This window comes from Epinephelus fuscoguttatus, linkage group LG5 (assembly GCF_011397635.1).
Source record: "Epinephelus fuscoguttatus linkage group LG5, E.fuscoguttatus.final_Chr_v1".
Taxonomy (NCBI): domain Eukaryota; kingdom Metazoa; phylum Chordata; class Actinopteri; order Perciformes; family Serranidae; genus Epinephelus; species Epinephelus fuscoguttatus.
In genome coordinates, this window is record NC_064756.1 from 36,051,773 (window position 1) to 36,079,641 (window position 27,869).

Genomic DNA, 27,869 nt, shown 5'->3' on the forward strand with positions numbered 1-27,869 from the left:
TAAGTATCACAGCACACTAGGTATATATTTGGTATGAACTTGATGGGTTTTTTTGTGGTTGAAAAGGGGTTTATTATAATTTAAACCTGAAATTGTATTTATGTTACATGACCCATATCAAATTCAGGATATTATATTTAACTATGAGGCCTTTTGGGGAAATACTTTATATCATAATGATTTAATTATTGAACCTGAAAACGTTTCACTGACCCCTGACAGAGTGCCACGGACATCTCAGCACCCTCTGCACCCTATTTTGGAAATCACTGTCTTTGGGAAACAACAGTGAAAAATATTAACACTGAACGCTATGATGTAATGGAAATGATGTTAAGAAACTCCATAGAACTTAAAGTGGTCGGCTGCATGCTTTACTTTCGGTTGCACGCCTCCTGTTTTATTTTGAAAAGGCGTAGCCGGAAGCTGCGTGCGTTCGTATTGTCAGAATTGACACCGGTAAGATGCTTCACTCCCTCCATTCATTTCATTCGCACACAGTCGCATCCAAGCAGCGAGCCCTCCCCTCCTGTTTCTCTCCGCCTGGAAAGATGGCTGCTCCGGTGGTGGTGAGAAGCTCCGGCCCGGCGCTCTGCCCGAGCTTCGCGGAGGTCTGTTCGTTTCTGGAGCGATACGGAGCGGTGCTGGATCTGCCCGAGATGACTTTCCCGCAGATGGAGAGGTATCTGCGGGACACAACGACAGGTGAGAGATCGGTGGCTAGCGGTGGTGGTGGTGGGGCGAAGAAGTGGTAGAAAGCTGCGACACTTGAAACCGAAGGAGAAGGGGTCCACCAGTACCACCATCACCATCATCATCATCATCATCACCACCATCATCATCATCGTGAGGATGATGAGGATGACGAAAAATGTAGAGTGTGTGGCTCGGCAGAGCAGCATTATATCGGGAGTTTAGTCAGCGAGCTTCTGTGCTCTTTCACCAGTTGTGGCACATTTTGGCCCGAGTCAGAGTCAGTTTCCCTTGAAAGAGAAACTGTTTTTTGCCCAAGTTTCTGAGGAAATAATTGGACAGGAGAAAACGTAGACTGCTAACATAAAGCTAGCCCCACTCCAAATTCCACACACTTGGGACTATGTTTGTGCTAAAGTTAGAAGAAACGGATTCAGACGGGAGTAAAAAATGTTGGCAAGCTACCCCGAGTAAGTGTAGTTAGAGTCGAGTGGCAGATCGTCGATAATGTTGTCAATGTATTGATTTGTTAACGCTAAACTTGGTGTGGGAGCCATGATGCAGCACTGCCTAGTGACCACACACAGCCAACCAGCTAGCTCCGGAGTGTTGTCAGGTGTAATTTTTCACCGGCCTTGCCTCGCAGGCACTCGGACTGAAATGACATCCGTGTCCTCTGTGTATATGTGTTGATATTTTTCCCTTCTCGATGTGCATTTTAGAAGACTGTCAAAGTGCTCGATTAGTGTTAGCTAATAGCATGGGATGTTATTTTTTGGCCATTGGTAGAGTGCCTGTCAAAATTGCACAGGCGCAATGGGGACCCTGGCTGCTGGCTAACCAGCTAGCATCAAGAATTTCGTCAACTTTTAGTCAGAGTACATCACGGACAGTTGATTTGCCGTGTTATCGTCCATCAGACAGAGATGTTTAACACTCGTAGCTTTCGTGTTAGCTGCTGTGCGAACCGTGTGAGACAGTTTTGCTTGATAGCTAGCTTGTTTTATCTCGAACCGTTAGTTCTGTTGTTTAGTAAGCTTCCATACCGTAACGTTACGTAGAGTGAAGTTAGACATAACAGCTAATGTTCATGCTGTAGTTACGTTATCTACGATATTTCTCTGCCGTTTCAGACTCGGGCATGATCACCCGTGTTTGTCTTTTCGGGATTAGTAGAAAATTTCAGTTCACGATGTCAGCAAAGAAGGCTGGAATTTCCTATAATTTCTTGGGTTCCTTAAAAGTCTCACATTAGATCACACCTTAACGTTACAGCCCCCTTTTCAAAATGTTTCTGTCCAGTACCAAGGCTGTATTTTTTTAGTTATTAGTGTACTTACACATAACAGTCTTAACAGTATCATGAAAGACTTAACATAACGCCTGACACAACAATAATTTATTTCAACGTTAATAAAAAGAAAATGGATTGAAAGAGTAAAGATGGGGATGGAAAGGTGTGTTTTGCTGCAGTCTAGCATGAATTGTCTGCGATAAAATGCCTCAATCTAGGAATCTGATAAATATCTCATGCAAATGACACAAATATGCACTGGTTACTGATTACTGGCGGCTGATCACTTGATTTAACGACTATGAGATATTGTCATTAACCTAGGCTTGTTGTGTAAGATTTGGAAAACACAATTGATGAATGTCAGTCAGGTTCTAGGAGAATCATAGAATAAGCAATAACATTAAGCCAAACAATGAACTCCTTGAAGATGATCCTGCAATTTTCTTTTTAGATTTCAACAAGGAGTTTGACTGTGGCAGTCACAATTGTGTATTTGATATAATACCTCATTTTAAGCTTGATCTGCACAACTGTGTTTACTTTTACACAACTATACTGTATATGGGAGATAACAGGGAACCTCTTATCCAAGGGGTGGACATTAGAATAGGAAAATAGGTAGAATGTTTTCCTGAAAATCAAACATGTAACTGCGAGATTGCGAGCATTTTTGAAAACCACAGACAAAGTAAACATCTGTTTACCGAGCACTGAGTCAACAACATAAAACATTCATAAGCACCTCACCAGTTATCTTAACAATACTTTTAGTGCATAAAACAGTTTAAATAAATGACCATGTCAGTGCAGAGAACATAATGCATATTATAAGCAGAAACACTGAGCAGTGTTTATTTAAAAAATGTTGATACTGTTAGTGTGTCTCTCTTTTTATCCCAAGGCATTTAAGTTGCACTGATAAACTGGCTTATGAGCTCCCAGAGATTACAATACAACCTTAGCGATTTTAGTATGTATGAACTTATTTCACATTCTCGGCTGGAATCATAAATGTCATTTTCCTTTTTACTTTTTCACCAGTGGTTCACTGATTTTTAACAGCTGCTAAAAAAAATGAAATAAAAGTGCCAGTGTTTAAATTGAAATCCTAGTCATGTGTTTTGTGATATGATTAATTTCCAAAAGGGAAATTATCTTTACCCTTTAGCCTCCTAAACAGGGAGGTAGGAGATCGGGGTCAACTACAAGAAAAACTCCTTGAGTGGCTTTACATTTGCGCACTTCAGTAGGACAACTGTTTGTTGTGGTCTTGTAGTGACTTGTGAAAAATTAAGATGAACAGTGTTAGGTTTCTGATCATCCTGTGTGCTTTCCAGTTCCTAAACCTCTTGTGGAGCTCCACGTGAAGCTGCTCAGAAAACTGGGGAGATCTGTGACTGCTGACCGCTGGGAAAAATACCTGGCTAAGGTGAGGGCTCCATCTATGTGTGTGTTTGTAATGTGTTTCGCTTTATATTCCAATTGAACTGCACTTGACATAATTAAACATGACTAACTGAAGAGGTCAAGCCATCAGTAAGTTTAGCTGTCTCTGGATGGAGTACTCTCTTACTGCATTTTAACAGACAGTTCTCAGGTTTGCGCTCAAGTTTCTCATCTGTGACCACGCCCCACAGCTAAGATGAACTGTGCAGGAAGTGTTCGTTAGCATGGATGAGATGCAGTTACAGCCCCCTGTCTGTCATTAAGTGCAGGACAATAACAAAGATGTATGTGTACAGAAAGCTCTGACCTTGTGGAGCTTTGAATTGAGTTAACGTCCCACTTACTAGAGCCTTACTTGTTTTGTAGTCAGCAGATGAGAAAAGATTAAACCAAACATATCAGCATTGAGACAGTTAACTTGTGCAAACAGGCTTGTATGGAATGACTATCTAATCATTGTTACCTGTAGGTTTGCCAGGAGTTGAACAGTACCTGGGCATGGGAGCTGGAGCAGAAGGGCTACCAGGAGATGTCCATGGAGTGCAAGTCATGCATCCTCAAAGTATGACATGCTATGTTTTTACTCAATGTTATAAGTATATCTGAAAGACTGAAACATCTGCAGTCAATGCAGCAACCACAATGACTATGTTTACATGCACAAAATATTCCAGTTTCTGCCCATATTGCAAAAAGGACATCATTCCTAAAAAGCTGTTTACATGGCTAATGAAAATGAATATTCTATTTATATTCCTGTTTACATGCAGAAGTGCATACTCCAAGTAACCTGCCCTAACATTTTGTTTATCACGTCAAAATATGTAAAGTGTAGTGGCTTGAGCCACTATATTTTGCGCAATATTGCTTCTTTGTGTCAAAATAGCATTTTTTTTTTTAAATTCCAACCAGTTGTGGCCTTGTTGGACCATCCAAACACAGTCCCCCTCTTTCATCTCTTAAACCACCTTATTGGAAAGGACGACATTATGATATTGTGCATATGCAAAAAGCTGTTGATATCCAGATCTTTCATAATGTATAGTAGGTGTGTTTCTTTTTCTGACCAGAAATGTGGGCTTTTCTTTTGGCCATGCATTTTCATCCAGCTTTGCAAGCTGTTGGCAAGTTGGTTTGTGTACATGTATCCATGACAACGCACAGAGCTGACCGTAAACAGACAAGATGCTGTGTTTTGCAAACTGCGTTAGAAACCCTATTTGAGGCGCATATTTTAAATGTTCTGTATACATTTTAAAGAATGCTCATAAAACCAGGATAATACCAGAGTATCCCAAATGTCTTTAAAGTAAACTGCTAAATTAGGAAAAAGGTCTACTTTGGAAAATTCTAATGAAGTATGTTGTTTACATGACCCATATCAAATTCAGGATATTAATAGTGGAATATTGGTGTGCATGTAAAATGTTGTCAGTGATCTTTTTAATAACTGCAATAATGCAACAGCTGTCTGTTTGTCTGTGGACAGATTTTATCAATGCGCCAACATCACAACTGTGCAAAATGCAGTCACGAAACTCTACAGTTGTGTAGCTGAGATCACAATAAGGGCAGGGTTTGAAGATGTTTGTGGTCTGCACCAGGCTCACATTCATTTTAAGTTTGGATTGACTTTTTGTGGCTTGTTGATGGGGATGCACCAAAATGAAAATTTGTGGCCAAAGCCGAATAATGTTAAACGCTTGTCCAAATACCGAGTACTGAATATCGAATGCCGTTTTTTAGTTTTTCATTAGTTTTTGCAGATGAACCACCTCCAGATTAGTGTTGTCACGGTACCAAAATTGGGACCCACGGTATGATACCAGTGAAAGTATCACAGTTCTGAGTAGTATCACAATACCACAGCAAAAATGAGGCAGATGTGCCTTTTGTCATTTATAAAAAGATAAATCACTTTTCTATAATACATCAATGATATTTCAATGGAATAAATTACTTATTGACTTATTCATACTTCAAAAACAACATCAATAAGTGATTAACATAGGGGGGATCCAAATAAAATAAACAAATGAAGTCCCTTCATAAGTAAAGAACAGTCCCTAAAGTGCGGTGAGGTTTTTGGGCTGTTACCTGCCACAAAGAGAGAAATGTGAACTGCTCGTTTCTCCTCTGATACGCCACATACTGTGTGCTGCCATGGCTTGGCTGTTCAGGTACTTTTGGGTAGTCAAGTTATTCACCTGGAGCCGGACTTCTCCGTCACCGGTAAGCCGTTATCATGCGCTGCTGCATTTGACAGGAATACGTATTCCTGTCCGTGTCAGTGACCCCCGTTCAACCCACAACCGGCGGGATTCGCTGTTTCGTTTCTGCTGCTGGTTGAAATCTGTACTCACACAGCGGGCTGAATGATTTAAATTTCTCCACACTGCCGACATTTTACTCCGTCCGTAACCGTTCGGTTACCGAATATTCGGTGCATCCTTACTTGTTGATCAAATCATTAAATGGTCTCTAGTTTATTAATGTCTTTGTTATATCTTCCCCCCTTCAACTTCCTCCTGTTTCCTTTGACACCTTTACCCTTCAGTATCTCTGCGAGTGCCAGTTTGATGACAACTTAAAGTTCAAGATGGCGATTAATGAGGAGGACCCTGAGAAGATGCGTCTGCAGCCTATAGGTCGAGACCAGCAGGGCCTGATGTACTGGCTTCAGCTGGACCAGGAGCAGAACATCCGACTGTACACAGAGGAACAGGACGATCTGGACGGATCTACCTGGAAGTGCATTGTTAGGTATTACTGTTCTGGTGGACAAACTTCTTATTGTGTGTAAATAGGTGGCACCAGTGTCTCAGGCTACAGTCACATGTATTAATATTGTTGTCTCTGTGAAAATTATAGTTTTTTTACGATCTAAATATTATTTTCTTAGAAATGTTGTTTTTCTTATTTTATTTAGTCAGGTTCACATTACAACAAAACAATAATATGTCAGCCTTGGCTTAACGCCTCCTCACTTATTTTCTCCTAAAATAATTTGTTTGTCCCTGCTGGATAACGGGCTGCAGTGTCTAGTCTCTTCACCCCAAAGTATTTTCAAATTCTGCTCTCCTGTTTTTATGTCTCTGCACCAGCGATGGTCGTGGCCGGAGGCATTATGTTTTCGGGTTGTCTGTACGTCTGTCCGTCCATCCGCCCCATTGTTGTGAACGCGATATCTCAAGAATGCCTCAAGAGAATTTTTTCAAATTTGGCACAAATGTTCATTTGGACTCAAGGATGAACTCATCAGATTTTTGTAATAAAGGCTCAAAGGTCAAGGTCACTGTGACCGTGCATCCATCTCATTCTTGTGAACACAATATCTCAAGAACAGCTGGAGTGAATTTCTTCAAATTTGGCACAAACATCTACTTGGATTCAGTGATGAAGTGATTAGATTTTGTAGGTCGTAGTTCAAATGTTAAGGTCACTGTGAACTTGCATCCATCTCATTTTCTCGAACATGATATCATAAGAACACCTCTAGGGAATTTCTTCAAATTTGACACAAACGTCCACTTGGATCGAAGAATAAATTGATTCAATTTTGGTAATTGGAGGTCGAAGGTCACGGTCACTGTGACCTAACAATATATGTTTTTGGCCATAACTCAAAAATTATTTAGCTAATTACGACAAAAATGTACACAAATGTCTAATAGGGTAAAATGATAAAGTGATGACATTTTATATCAAAAACGTCAAAGGTCAACTTTACTGTGACATCATAATGTTCTGCATGAAACACTTTTCTGGCCATTTCTGAATGTCATATCTCAGGAAGACAAGGGAAAACATATGGTCAGATACTGAATAGGTGACACTGATCTATAGATCATCTGTGCTGCTGGGGGGGAAATATGTGTGAAGTATCCATGTTTTCACAGACATGGATGTAAACTGTAACTGCAACTTGACTGGTGCACGGAGGCATACAACCGTGGGGTGGTAATTCTAGTTTTGTTTCTTGTTTGAGACACTTATACAAACTGTCTTCTCAGGACTCGCAACGACCTGGCTGAGGCTCTGGAACTGCTGAAGGCCCAAGTTGAACCAAAACAGAATCAGGACCAGGACCAGAACGAGAACCAGAATCAGGCTGGATCCAGGAGTGCCAGTCCCACAGAGAAAGATGCAGGTATTTTGGGCAAATGAGTAGTTATTTATTTAAATTGTAGGGTTTATATTATCTCATGTTAAAATCATCAGTGGATTGATGTATAATGATGATGTTACGTACATCACAATAAAAATGTGAAATTATTACTGAGAGAAAAATATTAAAAGTGGCTGTTCCACCCCAAAAGGTTAGTTCTCATCATCTTCTCTCCCTCAAGTTAGTTGAAACACTGTTGAGGTTTTTATGTCCATAAATGCAACGAAGAGCCAAGATATCTTGAAGGTAACAGAAGTATCCCAAGACTGTCTGTGCCAATTTTGGTAGCATTTGAATAAGGACTTGTGATATATAGATGTTAATTGATAGATGATCGATGATACATGTCAATTGATTTTGCATATTTTGAAAATCCTAGAGTTACAGACTTCTGAATTGATAGTAGATTGCAGTGAGGCAAACTTTTTTCAGATTTCAGTGAATGTTCTCCATAATTTTCTCACTTGCACTACAGTCTGCTAAGGCTTGAATATTATTAATAAGCATTACTCCAAAAGAATTTCACCACAACTCTATTTCTGTGTCTGTGTGATTGGTGTAAATACAATACAATTGTGACTCTTCAAAGCAAAGGTGATATTGCTATATGAACTGTCAGCTAGCTAACAGTACATACATCACTTAATTGTTCCCAATGGTGGTGTGAATAGAAACAGAAAAAGAGCCCTGAAGCTATGTAGTTTTTGGGTGAGCTACCCAGTGGGCAGGGAGTTTCCAAAACTGTTCTGTCCAAAAACGTGTTGAGTCCCGTTAAAGGAGAAGTCTCGTTCTGAAATCTCGCGACTTCTCTACATTATTGAAATCAGCTAAATGTTTAGCCATGCCATTGAAAATCTTTTAGACAGCACTAAGCAGTGCTTTTTGTACTATAATACAAGTTCTTACCAGCACTCCTTTTTCCAACTCTCACTAATGTTTCCACCATTGTCTTCCATCTGTGTGTGTGTGTGTGTGTGTGTGTGTGTGTGTGTGTGTGTGTGTGTGTGTGTGTGTGTGTGTGTGTGTGTTCTGACGACTTAGGGGATGAGGCCATTGGAAGCACCAAGCCTGAACCCTCCAAGACCACAGAGAAACACGCTGATAGTGAGAAGGCTGAGCCTGTAAAGGAAGAGGGACCCCTATTACAAGGTATCTTGACGAAAAAAAAAAAAAGCTGGTTATTCTACGTTTATGCTTTGTTTAACGAGAACGTCACCCTTGAATTATGTAAGTCTGTTAAGTTAAATAATCTGAAAGATGATGTATAGATGGCAGAATCTGGTGCATACATCCTTGGTGTGTTGAGCTGAATGACACAATATTAGGGCGTTTTTGGCTTTAGCAGAAAGTGCACAGTAGAGAGCTGACAGGAAATGAGGAGAGAGGGAGAGTGGAAATGACATGCCACCATAACCAGACACAAACTACGAGTGTTTACATGGTCAGTGTCTTAAACCTTCAGGGCACCAGGACACCCTTCAGTTTTTTTTCTGTCACTGGAAAAGTGATGTGAATCGGGTCAAAGTATCCACTACATTCACTTTTTTATAAGCCAGATTATTTTATCTACCAAATACAAGAATAATAGAAAATGGCCTTAATAGTAATAGTTGTTTACCAGTTCAAGTGGCTGATAAACATCCACACTCCTATTATAGACACTACTTGTAATTTGATTCTCATCTTGATGCAAATTAGTTTTTATACTACCTGATCTGCTCCCTGTGCTCTGTCCCTCCTGTCTACTGTTTCTAGAAGCATAATTATTTTGTTTTTTTTGTTTTTGCAGCGATAAAGCAGGAGGAGACGCAGCCTACCAAGCAGGAAAACACTGTGGCTAAGGTGAAAATAGAGAGGATGGACCACAAATCATTGGCTGTCTTTAATAACCGTGTGAGCACGATCACCACCGTCATCAAATCAGAATCCAGGGATGCTGACATTCCCAAAAACGCTGTCTCTGTCGTCATGGCACCAGGTGCAACTGTAACAAAACAGGAAATGAACAAGGAGGAGGAAGCTGAACGGGCAGTCGTCAGGAGCAACCAGCAAGCCAAGATACCACTGAAAAAGAGGGAGCTTAAGATTGCTGAGAGCTACCACAGCAACCACCTTAACAACAGTACCAGCAGTAGTATTATTGTCTGTAACCCTTCAGTGATCCAGACCAAGGACAGTCATGGAAAAGAGGGGAAGTTGACGAGCCCGTTAGCGCCACCTGGAGGTCCATCTGCCTCACAACCACAGCAGCAACTAGTGGTCACTGCATCGAGGCAAGAATTGAGCAACGGGAGACCATCTCTCCCATTGCCGCACAAAGAGGGACAAAACGGAGTCATAGGAGTTATAGGTCAAGTCGGTGTTGTAGGTCATGTAGGGGTCATCCGTAGCCCATCTGAGCGTCACAGAGCCCCCAGTGCTGAGCACCAGGAACAAAATGGGCCCAGTTTAGACCACTGGGGTTCCAGGGCTGTGGAGGAAGAGAGGGAGATGAGCCGGCAATCAGTGCTGGTAAGGAAGGGGCCGGTTGAAGGGGAGACTGCAGCAACAGCTGCCATTGCTCATCTTCCTCCTGCGGCAATGGAGGCTCAAACAGCTAGAAAACTACCTTTGTCATCTTTAAAATCTGACCCACTCCCTGAAACTTCAGAGAAAAAAGTGGATTCTGTTAATGTGTCTTCACTGTCACAGACCACAGAGGACCTCAAAAGACAGACAGCAGAAGACCAGAGTAAAAAAATAACAGAGGAGCAGTTAGACAGGGGGACAAAAACTGGGCACAGCAGTCGTCAACAGAAGGATGAGAACGTGGATGAAAAGGAGGAGAGGAGAAGAGAAGTGTCTGGGCACCCCATGGCAGAAGAAGGAAGCAAAGATGACCATGAAAAGAGTAAAAGCACTTCAGGAAAGTTGGAGGCAGAATCAGGGAGCACTGCTCCATTTCAAAAAGCAGACCAGCAGGGAGATGGGGTCAATGGTAGGTCGACTGCCCAGGTTAGGGGGAAGGACACTGGGCTTGGATCAGGGGAGAGGCAGGGTCCCCTGGAGGAAGCTTCCTCTGAGCTCCAAAAAGAAGGAATCAGGTTAAAGATCAAGATTCCTCCGCACCGCAGAAACAAGTTAAGGGGGAAAGGGGGAATGGAGGAGGAGAAAGAGAGGGAGCAGGAGGTGCACGAGGAAGGGAGGCCGCTGAGGAGATCTGCAAGGATTTGCAGGTATGTATATAGATCCATTAACTGGGGCATTATTATTACAGAATAAAGTTTTTATTTGTTTTTGTTCATTGTAATCTCAAATACAGCTGATTTAATTTTGACAATAAATTCAGTCCCATCTACACCTTTTTTCTTGAAGATCATCTGCTTTGCCAACCTGCAGGCCGAGCTCAAAGGTGGCTGAGAGCCAGAGAAAGAAACCACAAAAAAAACAGGCACTGCCTACCAGAACGAGAGAAGAAGAGGAGGAGGAGGGAGAAGAAGAAGATGAAGGGGAGCAGAGCTCAACTACAAAGAAAGACAGAAAAACAGAACTTGTCAGGCAAATTAGGAAACAGAGGGTAATCAGTTTTTAAATGTTCTTCCTGAACATTTTATGAACACATAACCTTGGATTTAACTTCTTTTTTACTGTTTGACTATTTCCTCTCTCTCATTTTCAGGGTAAACGGAGGCATCGACGGCCCCGATGGTCCAACATTCGTGCCAAGAGACGCAAATTGAATGAGGGAGAGGAGGTGGAGGACAGAGGCAGGAAACGAGCAGAGGGGGAGAGCGAAGGAGGGAGCGACTCAGAAGAATCTTGTAAATCAGAGGAGATTCCCAGTGAGGATGCCTGCAGTCACTGTGGCCTGCCCAACCACCCTGAACTGGTGAGAGAGGAGAGAGTGTGATTGTGTCACAGACTGTATCACTTCTTTATTATACACATGATAAAGTAAGTGGACACCCCCTGTCCACATATATTTGAGTACTTGTGGTCTGTGGCTGTTTGTTATAATTTGTCCAAGGCCTCATGGTTTGAATTAAGGGAAATCCTAAAGGGCAATTTCGGTATTTTTCAATCTGGACCCTATTTTCCCATGTTTTTATTTCTAAGGGCGGTGACACACCAAGCCACCATTGGGCCCTCAGTCAGTGTTGGTTTGTTGGTGAGTGTCTGTCACCCTGGTTGTTGCAGTGTATTGTACACAGTTGGCGCTAGTCAGCCCTTGCCATGAGTTTTTTGGCTGATTCAATATGTTGAATCGGCTCTGGCCCTAACAGAGTCCATCACCTAGTGAAATCACTCTGATTGGTAGCTCAGCTCAGTGCACCATAAGAGAAATGGAAGTGAGGAAAGCAAACAAACAGCTTAAGTCAAGGGGGCATAAGACTGAAGCAAACTTGTTATATTAGATAAGATTATTTTTTAAGCAGAAACAGTTTGTTATTGTTTGTGTTATTGTTCGCTAGCACACAGTAAATACCCTTTGTTCTTTCATCAACAGGTTGTATTGTTAATGTGCAAACTGGCTAACCAGTGTCTTGAATCCATCCTGTTGGTATTCTTGTTTACCTTTTTGAATAACATACAGACTACAGCTGCCTGCTGATATGGAGAGTTGTTTCCTCTGAAACAGACACAAAATGTACTTGCTAGTTGGCCACTCGCTGTTGTCTTTACAGTGTGTTCAAGTGCAATTTATTGGCTGAGACATAGACGACCAGAGGCATTACTTCTTTAATGTTTGTTCGATGTGTCTGTGTCTGACTGTGTCTTGAGTGATTAATGGATACAACAGTATTTAAAACTGATCTGTTATTGAAAGACACCACTGCAGCTGCAGTGGCGAAAAAAGGCTGCAATGTAACCTCTCGGGGCAATATGCACTGTCAATGCATGTCCACTAAAAGTGCTTATTTCTGCCACTGACAGGCTCAGATTGTTACTATAGGTGTCTGACAACATTATGAAAAATACCCTACAGAGAAATGAAACATTTTTCTTATCCTTTCACTGAGACAAGAAAAGTCTTTTTTTCTGAAATCTTGCTATCTTTTACACATTATCGAAATCAGCCAAATACTCAGCCATGAAACCTTTTGGATAACACTGAAGTATGCCTTCAGTGCTTTAACACAGCACACTCTTGTTGGCACCCCAACTCTCACTAACATTGCCACCATTGTTTTTCCCTGCAAAAAGTCAATGGCTGTGGTTCACGAGGTAGAGCAGGTCGTCCAGTAATTGGAAGATCAGCGGTTCAATCCCTCCTCCAGTTCGCATGTCATAGTATCCTTGAGCAAGATACTGAATCCCAAATTGCTCCCGATGGCTGTGTGAGTGTGTTAAAACTGTGTAGCAAGTGGCACCTTGTACAGTGGCCTCGGCCACCAGTATGTAAATGTGTGTATGAATGAGAGTATGTGACTCATAGTGTAAAAAGTGCTTTGAGTAGTCAAAAGACGAGAAAGGCACTATACAAGTGCAAGTCCATTCACCTCTCGCAAGATTTCAGACTGAGACTTCTCCTTGAATGAAACTTGATTAGACACAGTAACAAACAGACTGGATCAGTGAAAGGTTAAGGAAAACGTTAAAATTTTGTAGGGATCTTTCCATAATGTTATCAGACACTAATAATAACAAAATGAGCCTGTCAGTGTCACTTGCACACAAAAATAAATAGGGTCCAGGTTAACAAATACCAAAGTTATCTTTTAATGCTAAGCAAGGCAGGTCTATAAAGACTTTGACTGGTCTGCACAGAGCTGACCTCAATCCAATCCAACATTTTAGGCATAAACTGGAATCATATTGTTTTGTTTGGATTAAGTACTCTATGAAATGTCAACAGTAATGACAAATTCCCATTGCACATTAACAAAGTGAAGCTACAATGAAAAGTATTGAAGTCGTTTGTTGTTTGTGTGGAATTCAATACAGTGTTTCTATCACAGCTGACTCTGCCTGCCTGCCTGCCTGCCTGCCTGCCTGTCTGTCTGTCTGTGTTTGTCCTCAGATCCTGCTCTGTGACTCTTGTGATAGTGGATACCACACTGCCTGCCTGCGGCCACCACTCATGTTGATTCCTGATGGAGAGTGGTTCTGCCCACCCTGCCAACATGTAAGCTGTGTGACACACATAAAACACATCTGATCTTCTATCTTGGTGATAATACCTATCTGATGTCAAATGGTCATTAAATAAAACTAAAAATCTCTAATTCCCTACCCTTGTGGTCAGTAATGTCTTAAAGTTGTTGATGGTTTGATTCTGAGTTTGCCAAGAGTTTTGCTTTCATATTGACTGTAAGGCTGGGTATTGTTTTTGATGCCGTGACAGTACAACACAAAAACCTTACTACACTACTTCAGTGATACTAATATAGTGTTGAGGTTCACTAATAAACAAGACAAGGAGATGTTTTTCAACATTTGATTTGTGTATTTTTGGTTTTCCTTCATTTAGAAGCTGCTGTGTGAGAAACTGGAGGAGCAGCTGCAGAACCTGGACAGTGCTCTGAAGAAAAGAGAGAGAGCAGAGAGGAGGTAAACACACACACAAACACACACACTCACACATGGGTTCCACGGTCATGAAATTCCTCTTAAAGTTATGAAAAAAGAAAAACTATTTTCCAGCCTTGGAAATGGTTTGGAATTAACACAACATTTTGGTTGTTGTTAATATGTTCATTAAATTCCCAAAACATGTCTAACATTACATGAAATACTTTCCTTCTATTACTAATTTCAAATAAGGTGCAGCATTGCATGACTATGGAACATCACCACTATTATGTGATACACATGGACCAGTCCGACATTGCGTCATCGCCAAGCCTGCACCCCTTTTGGAAAAAAGAAAAGTGTGTCAGTCACTTAGGGAAAAAATTAGGAAAATGCAGAAAAGCAGTTATGTTGCTGGTTAACCAAGACTTTCAGACTGAGATCGATGCACATACTGAATATTCACTGTCAGTGGGGCAATGAACCTTGGGGAGATCAACCTTCATTTATTAAGATATGACATACATTCAGGTTCAGGCAAGGTTACAAAACAATTATTAGACATGTCCATAAGACAAACATTTGTTTAACAAGAAATAAATGCATACAAACGTTTAAAAATTATAAGTCAAAGTAAAATTGCATTGACATCTCTTCGATCTTTGGTTTTCTATCCGCCAAAAAGGGGCGTGTGCCGTTCTGGTCTACTGGCAATGGGCGTAATTATGCAGCTAGTTGGTGGCAGAAATGTCTAACGAGAAAATTAGCAACCACCAGCAGTTTACTTATTTGCAAATGCCTGGGAAGTGTGTGTTTAATAATGCATGGCTGTATCCCCATATAGTCATGAGCATGAAAAAGTTGTGGGAAAGATTTGAAAATTCATTCGTTAAAATGTGTGGGATCCAAAAACACACAGATCAATGTTCTGAAAAAAGTCTTTAAGTCAGAATGATGTGGATTTTTACCCTAATCTGTCCTTGCCCATCCAGGAGGGAACGGCTGGTGTACGTGGGAATCAGTGTGGAGAACATAATACCTGTGAGTAAAATAAGTAAAAGAATTTATCACATCATTTTCAACACACAGCTTCATAATTATCCCTGTCAGTTTAAACACATGGGGAATAATGACATTACTTTAGTGCATCATTTTTTTAGTTTTAACATGTTATTAATGCCAGAACTTTTTATTTTAAAATCTAAGTTTCACTTAGATTTACTTACACTGAGCAAAGAAGCTTGCCCATGTTTGCAGTTATAGCATTACAGTGGCTGTCGCAAGGAAAGCAGCAGCATCTCTTAGGTGTTTGTATTTTCTACCTGGGGCTTCTGAGATCAATAAAGAACACAGATGGTGAAATGCAATTCAAAACTGCCCTTTGAAATGAAAACATTAAACCATCTAATCTTGTGAAACAAACTGAAACCTAACATGGCCATCTGTTTGATGTAATAGAAACATTAGTTTATATTTTGCTGTGCAACATTAAAAAGAATTGTCCTGACTGTTTTAGGAGGGAGATGAGGGGGAAGAGGAGTCAGCAAAGTCGACAAAAAAGAAAGATCCTAAAAAGAGCAAAAATCTGGGGAGGAGATCAACCAGAACCAGGAAGCACATCAGCTACAGGTGGGTGTGGCCTGGTGGAAGTTTGATGTACAGGTGGGGTTTTCTTGTAAAGAAAGTTATGTGACATTTAGTGTGTCTCATCATGTGTATCTTTAAGGTGTAACAAATGTATGTAAAACATTTGCAAAGCCAATTTGTCTCTTACTAATTTGAAACCTCAGTTGTTTACATTTATGTTTACATTATCTGACAGACTTCACCTTTCTTGTGTTCCTTGGAACACTACTGCCAGCAAGTGTTGATAAGATTGTTGGAAAAACATGAATAGACATACCAGTCCATATTTCAGTTCTATCATTCACTTTTTGACCTCTTACAGTGCCAGAGGGGGGTCTTGAAATGCTTCATTATATCTGCATTGCAACTACAGTTTTCTAGTGTCACATGAAATGTGTGATGACTTGCCTTCATCAGAGATGTGAACAGAAATGGTTAAAGGGAACCTTTCATGCTCATTTTCAGGTTCCCACTTTTATTTAAGAACATGTTTACATGCTTTAATGTTCAAAAAACACTTTATTTTCCTCCTACTGTCTGTGCTGGAAAACATGGGCTACGTTCAGCCCTGACAAAACGTAGCATAACTTTTATTTAAACAGAAATGGTGGTCCATTAGACACCCTGTTGTGTTACACAGGTGCACTGCCTTTTAAAGCAATACTTACCTTTGTGGAAATTTTACGCTTTTCTTTGTTTAGGTTAAAATGCTATTTATAAGCTGATGGCACACTAAAATGTAAGTGAATTCCACCAGAGATAAAAACTCATAATTATACCATTCTCATATGGTTTTAAGAAATCTCCATGATTGGCCGAGCGTCCTGTCTGTCTTCCCCATGTGGAGGCCTCTGACTAGACTGATGTAACCGCTCGTGTAACATTCCAGTGTTGCCAGTCACCAGTACTATCTAACGTTAGCGTTTACGTTATATTATAAAACTCATCAGTCATCACTGATCCCGGATAAGTTTAAAAACTCTGGGGTTGCGTTTGACTGTGCAGGACAGGTAACGTTATGTTTAGTTTGCTTCTAATACAACATATAACGTTATATGACAACACAGCATGCAGTTGCTAATGGCTAACGTTATCCTACTGTAGCGTAGCCTCTGAAACATTAACGTTACCTTCCTTGTGCGTTTCCACTTACTAGTAACGTTAACACTACTATTCAACGTTAGCACTATAACCTTATTCTAAAACTCATCAGTCATCACTGACTCCAGTTGAGTTTTAAAACTCCAGGGTTGCGTTTGACTGTCTTGGTTGTAACATTACACTCACTCTCCTCTTCCGTGTATCTAACGTTACCTTGCCAACGCCTATGTCTATCATAGACGTAATGAGGACGTAATGGAGGAGGGGGGAGTAGGCCTTTGGAGGGAGGTGGAGTTGCAGGAGGAGGGGGATGGGACTTTGGAGGGAGGCAGGAGTTGTGGATGTTCAGATTTTTTCTAAATGCTGTGTGAAACGCAAGAAAGGTAAGAGCTGCTTTAATACAGCAGGGTTTAGGTCTGTTAAGTTAAATCGTTATTGGCGTGGAAAACATGCTTACATTGCCAAAGTTTGTGTGAAATAAAGCAAAAATTGTATGCATAGTAGGTAAAGACATACCCAGTACTTATTTATATACACATTACTGCTGATTGGATACATCTCAGACACACCCACCAAACGAGAGAAAATCTATCCTAAAGCCCACTGCACACTGTTTGACACCATTTTAAGGAAACGTGTCGTTTAACCTGGAATACCGGAGACAAACGGTGCACACCATTTTGAGACTGAACGTGCCCCTGTATTCACCCTGTTTAGCTCTGTTTAGTGTCTGTCTCTTTAATCCTGCTCTTGAAAAGGCCTAGTCTGCTCTGATTGGTCAGCGTTTCCATATCTCTCTGTATCTGCACTGTTATATTGGGTGGAATAACAGAGAATAGCAGCACTTTCTACCATGGAAAAATCAACCAATATATGCTTCTAAACACAAATGGACATGTTGCACCATGAATATAAGCCGAATTCAGGGAGAAATTTCAACAATGGCAACCAATACTACATGTTTCCCTGATTTTAGCATGTAGCTTCATAAAGCAGTGTAGGCTACATGACGTAAACACTTGCAGTAGCATGCCTGGAGTCAATGACCATATAAAGAAATCTGACACACTACGTGCATTTACATGGAGACATGTATTCCTTTTGCGTTCGGGTTGGAAGCCCTACCCGAATAGAAATGCTTCTTGTAAACACCTCAACCCGAATGAAAACAGCCAACCCAAAAGAAAATCTAATCGGGTGCACAGGGGTGGAATATTCCTTTTCAGAACCCGAATGGAAGAATTTTTCTGTCTTGTATACACCTCCTACCCGATTCCAGCCATTCCGTTCTTTCTGCGCATGCTCGTTTCCTTGCCCCTCTGGCATGATGACATATACAGCGTGCATAGCAACGGGCTGAAATAGAGCAGTCGGACTCTTTGCACTCACCGGTTTCCATTTGCCACAGCACGGTCCTCTGTCTCCCTTCTTCGACCTTCTACCTCTCTTCTCCTCCTCAACAGAAGAAACATTAGCAGAACAAGGTTGTTGTCGTACTGCTGCTTCAAGAATTTAAGCAAAACAAGCCTGAAAAAGGCACTAAGAACGGCGTCATCAAGCATCTTGTTATCCGGAGCGAGGACTACAGTGTTTTCTTCCGGTACATGTAACATCCGCCCCGCCCCCTATCCAATCAGAAACCTTCCCTGCCCCAAACCTTGCACAGACCCAAATGAAGGCGATTAAACTGATCTCCCATGTAAACCTTCAATCGGAATGAATATTTCCCATGTAAACTACCTGGAAAAACTTTATTTCCGAATGATTTCATTCAGATTTGTTTCATTCTGAATGAGAAGCCATCATGTAACCACACCCAGTATGATGTCAGTGTTCAGAATGGTCTAAAGCCTGAGGTATTTGCCCACAGAGATTACTTTCACATATGTTTACCTCATTATTTGAAACATTGGCCATGAACATTTTTCATGGTAACACTATATATAAAATACAAAATATGGAAAGGCGTAATTGGTTCCCTTTGAAATGACTAGACTGTGTGTCATATTTGCCAGAAGATTTGAATGTTCTCACAATAAAAACAAAATCTCAGACAGAAGCTATCAACATCTGATTTTTGCGTGCGTGCGTGTGTTTTGCAGATTTGATGACTTTGACGATGCCATTGATGAAGCTATAGAGGAGGACATCAGAGACCTCTGTGGAGGTGAGTGGATAGTGTGAAGGTTAAAAAAATGGGACAGATTTCATGTTGTTGAAGAAGTGATGAGTACTGACGATGAATTGCAGCATTACAGACATTTATAAATTATTATTTTATTTTTATATATTATTGCTATTAATATTATTATTTTATTTCTACTTTTATTATTCTATTTCTTAGACAGCAGGTATTCAGAGAGGGTTTGCAGCCCAGTATTGGGGTTAATGAATACATCAGTATTTAAAAAAATAACCACAGTTTACAGTGTCTGTATAACTTAACATAAGCATAAACATGATGACATTCAAGAGATCCTTTTCTTAGAAGCCCTGTCCATCTGGCAGGAAAAGATGCAATAAAAGAAGTACTTAACTGCTAGAAAGATGGTCTTTCCAGAAAACTAGGCTGGCTATGCAGTAGAAGGACAAAACATTGGTGCTACATGACCAGAGAAAACAGTAAAAGGAATGTGGCATTTGCTTTTACTCAAGAGGTAGAAAAACCTAACAATACAAAGATGCGCTGCAAAACACTGGACTGCACTAAACACTTGTGCTGGTGGTTGACGTAAGGCAAGCTCGTCTGTTTTGAAACAGGAAACAATATGGAAGCAGGCTGTCAACAAATGATCTGGTGTTTCTAAAAAGTTTTTGGCTTTGAGATAACAACCTCAGTTCCCTGTCAGAAAAGGATGTCCAACGGCAAGATAAAGCATTGAAAATATTCTAAACATAGCGTACATTTAAACTAATGTTGAATTTTTTAGGTGGGCCCTTTTTTAGGTGACTATCAACTAACCAACTAAAGCGCCGTTTGATTTTATGTACATGACGCTGAGTTTTCTACCCGGAATTGATTGTAAACAAACATTGTGATTTGGTCTATAGAAACAACAGCCTTATTCCAGCTTCTGATGCAGCACATTGCCACCCCATCAAGACGATTAAGAACCCAAGCTTAATGTTTGATTCAACTTACTGTTGTTATTCGGACTGGTCTAATGTTGAAGCAGGTCGAGGCAGAGACATCAACACTATCCTGTCAGAGGAAGGAAAGGAGAGCCAGCGGCCAATCAGAAGCCAGGCTCCTTCGGCCAGGAACAGGAAGAAGAGGAGACTGAATGACCTGGAGAGTGACAGCACAGCAGCAGAAAGTGAAGACGAGTTCATGCTCAGCAACAGGTAACAGACACATCCACATACACACATTTCTCTTCTGCTGTTCTTATTCTCTCTTTAAAAATGCATTTGTTTCCATCTGGCTTATTTTTTTTTGTCCTCTGCCCTCTCAAAGCTCAGAGGATGAAGACTTTGGTGCGTCAGGGGCTGATGATGACGAGGATGAAGATGAAGATGCGGGCAGCGACATGGGCAGCTTGGACAGTGGGACCCGCCCCAGACGGGCAGTGAGAGGCGTACCTAAGCACCGACCCAGCAGGCCCCAACGCAGGGGCAGGAAACGGCTGAGACGGCGGCGGAGGCGCTCAGAGGAGGAGGAGGAGGAAGACAGTGATGAAGAAATGGGTGAGTGCACGCCGAGGGTAAACAAATTATATAACTTTTTGTTGCCAAAAGTTTTTGAAACCAAATTACAGCATGTATTCATCTATGGTCTTAATGTGGTAATGTCATGTTATTAATTCTTAAGAGGTAAAAAATGGTCCAAATCTGTCTAACAAATGGTATCAACCCAAAATTTGCTGGAACAACTTATGAGCCATAATTGAGCATGGGAATGGCCACCATATACTTCTGTTCTAAGGCCCTAAACACTCTAAATTATAAAAGTTTGAATAAGTGCCAAACTGCAACATTATTTACAGATTTATGACTGGAACAACTTGACACACAGTGCTGAGCTGTGTCTTAAATTAATTAAAATCAGATAATGTATACCACTTGTATGTGGAATACATATGTGTATGTGTGTGTGTGTGTGTGTGTGTGTGTGTATATATATATATATATATATATATATATATATATATATATACTATATATATATATATATATATATATATATATATATATATATATATATATATATATATATATACATACATATATATGTATATGTATATATATATATATATATATATATATATATATATATGTATGTGTGTGTGTGTGTGTGTGTGTGTGTGTGTGTGTGTGTATTATTTATTCATTTTTTACACATACACGTACACATTTCTTGTTTTGTCCAGCCAACAGTCCAAAACCCCAAGATATTCAGTTCACAATGACAGAAAACAGAGGAAAAAGAGCAAATCGTTTTAAAACTGTAACCAGACAGTATCGATTTTGGAACCAACTAATCGATTATCAAAATTGTAATCTGTAAATTTATCACTGTCCCTGTCCTCTTCAGGCTCGGATCAGTTCAGCGACATGACTGACAGTGAAACTGACAAAAAAAGGCGGGGTCTGAGACGTGGCCAGCGCCAGCAGGTGAACTACTGCGAGACGTCTGAATCATCTGACAACTCCCGGGCCTCCGCCAAGAGGATTAAGGTTAAACCCCGTGGCAGACCACGCAAGGAGCATCTCTCGAGTGACTACAGCAATGGTCAGTCACCGCTAGCAGCTACAGTCATTTCCTCTCACAAATCACTTTCTGAGCAAGCATACTAGTTGGAACAACTCTTCACTCACCATCAGTTGAACACAGATTATATCTGTGTGAAGGATGTATTGGATAAAATTCCCACAGCACTGCAAGAAAACAGATCTTATAATTGACCAGTGTAGCGGCTTTAGCTATGAAAAAATCCTGGAAATGGGATTTGTAATGCTTACTCGTGTAGTTTATCAAATTCTTCCTTTTGTGCATGTTTTTCTTGTTGTGTAGGGTCAGCAGGATGATATAAGTGCCCCTCATCAGTATTACCCTTTTTTTTCTTTTAGTGTCGCCTTCCTCCAGAGAGTCAGAGGAGGATGATGATTATGAAGATGAAGAGGAAGATGACCAGAGAAGACGAGTGAACAGGAGGAGAAGAGAGGAGGAACATCTCCGGGGACGCAGAACGAGAGAGAAGGGGAAGAGATATGAACATGACGAGGATGACGAGGATGACAGAGAGAGAGGGAGGCGGCTGAGACGGAAATTATCAGAGAAGGAGAAGGACAAAGACAAGTGGAGGAGGTTAAGGAGGACAGAAAGAGAAGAGGAAGACTTGGAGAAGATGGGCAGGGGGAAGAGGAGAGAGATACTGTCACAGCAGCGACGCAAACGGCTCGCTCAGATGCTGAAAAAAAGGCGACCTTCAACGGATGATGAGGATGAGGAAGAATCAGAGGAATCAGAGTCATCATCGGAAGAGGATCGTCCAGTCCGTAAAAGACTCAACCGCATCGACTCTGATGATGATGAAGAGGAAGACGAGGAGGAGGCGGATGACGAGGAGGGAAGGCAGAAGACGACGACGATGAAGAAGTGTTCAGGCGGGGAGAGGAGGGCCGACAGTGACACTCAGGAAAAGGGGAGAGGCCGTAGCCTGTCTCCATCAAACGGACATCGGACCTCCAGAGGCCCGGCGAAGCCTGGGGCTGGAAGTCCCGCTGTGCCCAGGGACAGTGCAGGATCAGGCAGGCAGGGCAGGCACAATGGCCCCTTACATCCAGAGGAGGAGGAAGAGGAGGAAGAGGAGGAGGAGGGCCAGACAGACTCATTAAACTCTGTCCAGAACAGTCCACAGTCATGATGGCTGTGTTTGTGTGAATAACGCTCGCTTCTTTGTTTTTTGTTTTAACTGTCAGGCCTTTTACCCACAAACCACCTTTGAAACTGGATATCTCTCTCCCTCCACCTCTTCCCCTTCTTACTCTCCTGTCTTGCTCTTCCTCCTCGCTGTTGTATTGTGTTAGAGTGCTCTCCACTGTCACATAATGTAATTCACAACACAAGCTCATGACATTTTCACTCGTCGTCACTTCTGGAATGTTAACAGCCGGCCGGCCGGACCAAAGGCATCTTTGCACCAGGACTGGCAGCACTTCATGTTTCAATGGATGCACTCACACACAGCCAGAGGTCATTGTGTTCCCTGAACTCTGGAGTTACAGACATCTCTGTGGTGGGTCCATGTGGCAGGATGATAGTTATGATAGATGAGGGTTCATCCCATTTGGGGCGGGTTGAAGTGGTCACAGGAGTCTGTTTGTAGTGTACCTCAACCTAAAGCACTTCATCATTCTCATAGCACTTAATAACCCACCGCCAAGGAGAGTGTCAGTGTTGAATCGAACACTTTGGATCCTGTGACCTGATGGTTTGAGAGACCAGACCTCCCCATAATAAAAGCACAGTTCTTACTTACCTCTACTCTTATCTACCAGTCCGGGTTTTGAGATTTCTTAGATTTTTTCCTCCACCTGAATACAATGGTCCTCACAATAGTGTTTTCATTGCTGTGGTGCTGTACTGGAAAAATAGTAGCCTAAGGGGTTAAGGGGTATATCACAACCACAACAGGGGCATATGTTGCATGTCATACCTCTCTTTCTCTCCCCATGTTTCTTGTCTCTCTCTATTAAAATAAAAGACAAAAAAATAATCTAAAAAAAACTGTTAACTCTAAGTTAGAGTTAACAGTTTTGAAGTGCCATTTTTTTTCAGTACAGTGATCACCACAAATTAAAAAAAGGATTCGCGTCCATTGTGTTGGGGGTGGTGTCAGAAATCTCAGACAGATGAATCAAACCTGGCATAAATTAAACCAAAACTATCTGCATGGCTGGATACTATTAAAGAAATACTTTACCTACAAAATGGTCATTTGTAAATCAGTCATGTTGTGTTACCTTGAATTTTGTGAGAGAAACTTTCTTGTATGCCTCCACGGAAAACGGTAAACATATTGACTTGTTGATTGATTGGGAACCACATTTAACAACAGCAATAATGTATCAAAACATCTGTTTACAAACTCTCACACAACTTGTGCAGTATAATCCAAATCTTATTTAACCAGTCCTATGCTCAGTACTTCCCAAATACATGGATTTTCTCTAAAACCTTTTGATTCAAGACTGAACTGAAAGTGAATTTATGCTCGCTTCAAAGCCAGACTGCATTGACAAAAACAGTAATTTTACCTTGCTGAACACAGGAGCTGCTGGTCTACCACTGCCTCTGTCAGTTAGTTTGTTTGTATTGTGTGACTTTAGTGTGTTTAAGGGTTAGTTCAAATTCAGTAACTGTAACACAAACAAACTGACAGAGGCAGTGGTAGACCAGCAGCTCCTGCGTCCAGCTAGGTAAAATTACTAGTTTTGTTAATGGAGTCTGGCTTTGAAGCAAGCATGGTTAAGTTTCACGTTCAGTTCAGTACCCCCTCCGAAAGAGCTGCCTGTCTGGGAAATAATGAGCATATGACTGGATGAATGAGACTTCAATTACACTGCGCAAATTGTGTGAGAGTTTGTAGACTGATGTCTTGATATAGTTTTGCTGTTGTTAAATGTGGACCCCAATCAATCAAATACAGTCAATATGTTTTTCTGTTTCTGCGGAGGCATGTGGAAAAAAAAAACAAAGTTTTCTCCAGGAATTCAAGGAGGTAACATGGTATGACTAACTGATGTACAAATATTCATTCTGTGGGTGAAGTATTCCTTTAAGAAAAAATAAGTAGGTAAGAAAATGTTTTTTTTAGTAATTTGGCTGAATCGACTCTTGAGACGAGATGCTTCTCCGCCATCCTGGGCAAATCGTGATCCAATAAAACAAATAATGTAGAGCAGCCAGTGACAGCCTTTTTACATGGATATGACAGTGATGATCAGCTCAACATGCTAACTACTGAGGTAGTTTAACTGAACCAGCTCCTCCTCCCTGTTAATGGTGCATTCAAGTGCACCTCAACAACTCGTACAGTCTACACAGTGCTTAATACCAGTGGTAAACTCCATGACACTAGAGTTTACTCTATAAATTATGTTTGCCTTAAATGAAGGACACTTTTTATCAGAAACACCAAACCTTCTCTGCCTGCAGCCTCTCAGCTGTGAAGACTTAACTCCCTTGTAATGTGCAATTTTCCAGATGGCTACCAAGGTGTAGATGCAGCATGTTAGTAATGAACGCTAAATACAGTGACTTAATGTTATTCAAATTGATAAGGATCACCTGAACAGATTTTGGAAAACTGACCCCCAGGCAGTTTATGATGGATTGGTTCAATTTGTGATCCTGTTAACTGCAAAGAATTCAGTAGTTATGTCTTCAGATTTAGGAATATCTGATCTATAAATATAGACTTTGAAGCATCCACACTGTCATTCAAACTTAGTTTTCCAGTTACCTAACTGGGGTTAGATCATGAAACTCAAACTTTTGGAAGATGTAAAGAAAATCAACAGTAACATGTAGAATCCTAATTCATTTGATGTTTAGAGCTGAACAAGGTTCTGTCCGACAGCCAAAGTGTTCGGTTTCAGACTGGTCACTCATTGGGTCCATATGTTCACAGGACCTTGGCTCGGTGGGTCCATGTTTGCTGTACATACTCTGCCTGTACGCTGTTCTTTGTAAGATAATAGATGTTCTGATCTCTTAGTCCTCTTGTAAAATATAGTGTTATATTTTCTATATGAAGGAGCAGAGGAGAGATGCTGCTGTGAGTGATGTGTGGATCGATAAGGTTTCAACTGCGAGTTCATCAACGGTTTGCTTGTTTTGTTTGAGATTCTGCGGCCGTTGACTGTGTGAAATAAGACCAGCGTGGAGCCCGTTCACCAGGGGAAATGTCACAGGATTGTTGCAAAGAGCTGGATACTGCTTACTTTTAGCCCTGTGTTGTACATCTTTGAAGGTTTTCAACATTTCAGGAGGAGGGAACAAAGCTTTATTTACTGATCACACTCAAACAACTTTGTTTTCTCTACCAGTCATCTTAGCTTCTGAATAACCATCACTGAAGGGATTTACACAGTTTTATCTGGTATAATAGTGGCAGATAAATTTTGGGGTTGACTGTGGTCTCTTTGTTTGGCATAATGGAAGAATTCCTTCAACTTCATGCAGTCAAATCACTGTTTAGGCTTTAAATGACTTTTATCCTGCTGTGAGCTGTTAATGGGAAGAGGCTAGCCTGGTTTAACTCTGAATACCATGTTGCTCCCCCTAACCCTGAATTTCTAATGATTTCCCCTTTTAAATGCAGAATGTTAGATTTAAAAGTTACTGATGACCGGAGGTGTGAACTCGAGTCACAATGCTTAGACTTGAGTCAGGCATGAATCACAAATTTGATGACTTTAACAAAATCAGAAAAGACTTGGAACTTTGACTTTTAACAACAACGACTCTTGATTCACATCCGATGTGCTCGTGCTTTATTTTCCTTGCCTCTTTATTTTCAAAACCACCTGGTTGTCTCTCCTAATGAGCCTCACACTGCATGAGAGTATAATATAATGAGCCCTGGTTCCAAACAGAGAACAAAGGCAATCAGCTGAAGTCACCAAAAACATTTCAACTAGTATTATATTTGAATTGGCCTTCATCCAAGTCATGGAGTTCACTTTCTTTTCAACTTTGAAGCTTTTGAGGTGCAATAAACACATTTGTTTTCAGAAAACAAAACACACTTCTAGCAGTTCTAGCATCTTCTTAAATCTAGTCCGAGGCTTTTAATATTTCTTTATTTTAAGATGTCACAAAACACTACTGAATAATTCATTTGAAAAACATTAACTTTTATACAGTAAAAACTTGTGTATTCTGTGCACAGTTTATGGTCACGTCGGGTGGGAAACAGTCTTTCAGGGTCAAACTTCCAGTAAAAGAGTATTTTTTTAACATCTGTGGGGAAATGCTTCAGTCACTTGTCAGGGAACATAAAATGTAAAAAGATTTTTTTAAAGGTCGACATAAAAAAAGCAAACTCAAGATACACATACAAAGAAACTGTCAGATAAGTAGGAGGTTTATTTTTTTTCTGCTTTTGTGCCCTTTTAAAATTGATTTTTTTTTTTTTTTTAGCCCGTCGGGCACTTAATTACTGTTGCCTCTATGTACCAATCTTATATGATGCAAAAGCTCGACAATTCATAGACGTTTACCAGTAATCTTATTTATTAGATCAAGATCTGAAACTTTAGTCAAATGTTGTTCGACAGTATCCTTTACGATAACTTTGATAAACATACTGTAATGATTAAAAAAAAAAAAAAAAAATCAAGTCTATACTTCAGATTATATCAGTGGTTTATATTTAGCTTTGGAGGCACTGAGAAAAAATCTGACAATTATCAGTTGATTTTTACATAAATGTTTGAACCTTTTGTTTAGTTTTGGTTCACAATTGCAGAATTTGTGCAGAAGAACTTCTCGGTTTGCCAAAAGCATCAAGTAAGATTTAATTGTTGAACTGATAACTGGGATTACTGGTACATATATACTGGTCCTTCTCTCACACTCAGATAATGTGGGTTCCAGGTGGCTGGACTTTACTGCTGGTTAAATTATGAAATGTTCTTTCAGGTACTTTCCTGAGGTTGTGCAGGTGTTGTGGGACTCAATTGTGTGAAAAAAACATCAATTAGATAAAGATAAGATAAAATACCCTGAGCAGAATCTAATTAACTTGTTTACTTTTACATAATGTGTTATCCTCCAGATCCCACTGCAAATACAATGTGTCTAGATTTTAAACAGGCTGTTTTGGAAAATCCCTGTAATGCAGCAGTGCAGGGGCAGCATCCTGAGCATCAGGATAATTTTATATCATTTATGAGCTCAACTGGACTCTTAGTACTTAATAGATAGCAGCCCCTGTTGAGATTTTCAGTGGGACAACTCTTGAGTATTGTCTGTTACTCCTTATTTCTTTTTTGTCATTATGATGGATAATCCTCTGACACAGCATTTGGACACCA

The 27,869-nt window shown here is 40.6% G+C and overlaps 1 protein-coding gene across 3 annotated transcripts; it reads left to right on the plus strand.

The window, feature by feature from the left end:
• Positions 1–514: 514 nt before the first annotated feature.
• rsf1a (remodeling and spacing factor 1a) lies at positions 515–26,854 on the plus strand. Of its 3 annotated transcripts, none has more exons than XM_049576537.1 (18): positions 515–705; positions 3,328–3,419; positions 3,906–3,998; positions 5,994–6,199; positions 7,450–7,586; positions 8,646–8,753; positions 9,394–10,819; positions 10,959–11,160; positions 11,263–11,472; positions 13,606–13,710; positions 14,056–14,135; positions 15,089–15,137; positions 15,613–15,725; positions 18,926–18,990; positions 19,997–20,168; positions 20,281–20,510; positions 21,358–21,555; positions 21,894–26,854. In XM_049576537.1, the coding sequence occupies exons 1-18, from the start codon at positions 552–554 to the stop codon at positions 22,688–22,690; spliced, it is 4,437 nt and encodes a 1,478-aa protein (XP_049432494.1). In that variant the 5' UTR covers positions 515–551; the 3' UTR covers positions 22,691–26,854. The 3 variants fall into 3 exon arrangements, with proteins under 3 accessions (XP_049432494.1, XP_049432495.1, XP_049432496.1); XM_049576538.1 differs by having other exon boundaries at positions 20,000–20,168; XM_049576539.1 differs by having other exon boundaries at positions 10,983–11,160.
• The last annotated feature ends 1,015 nt before the right edge of the window (positions 26,855–27,869 follow it).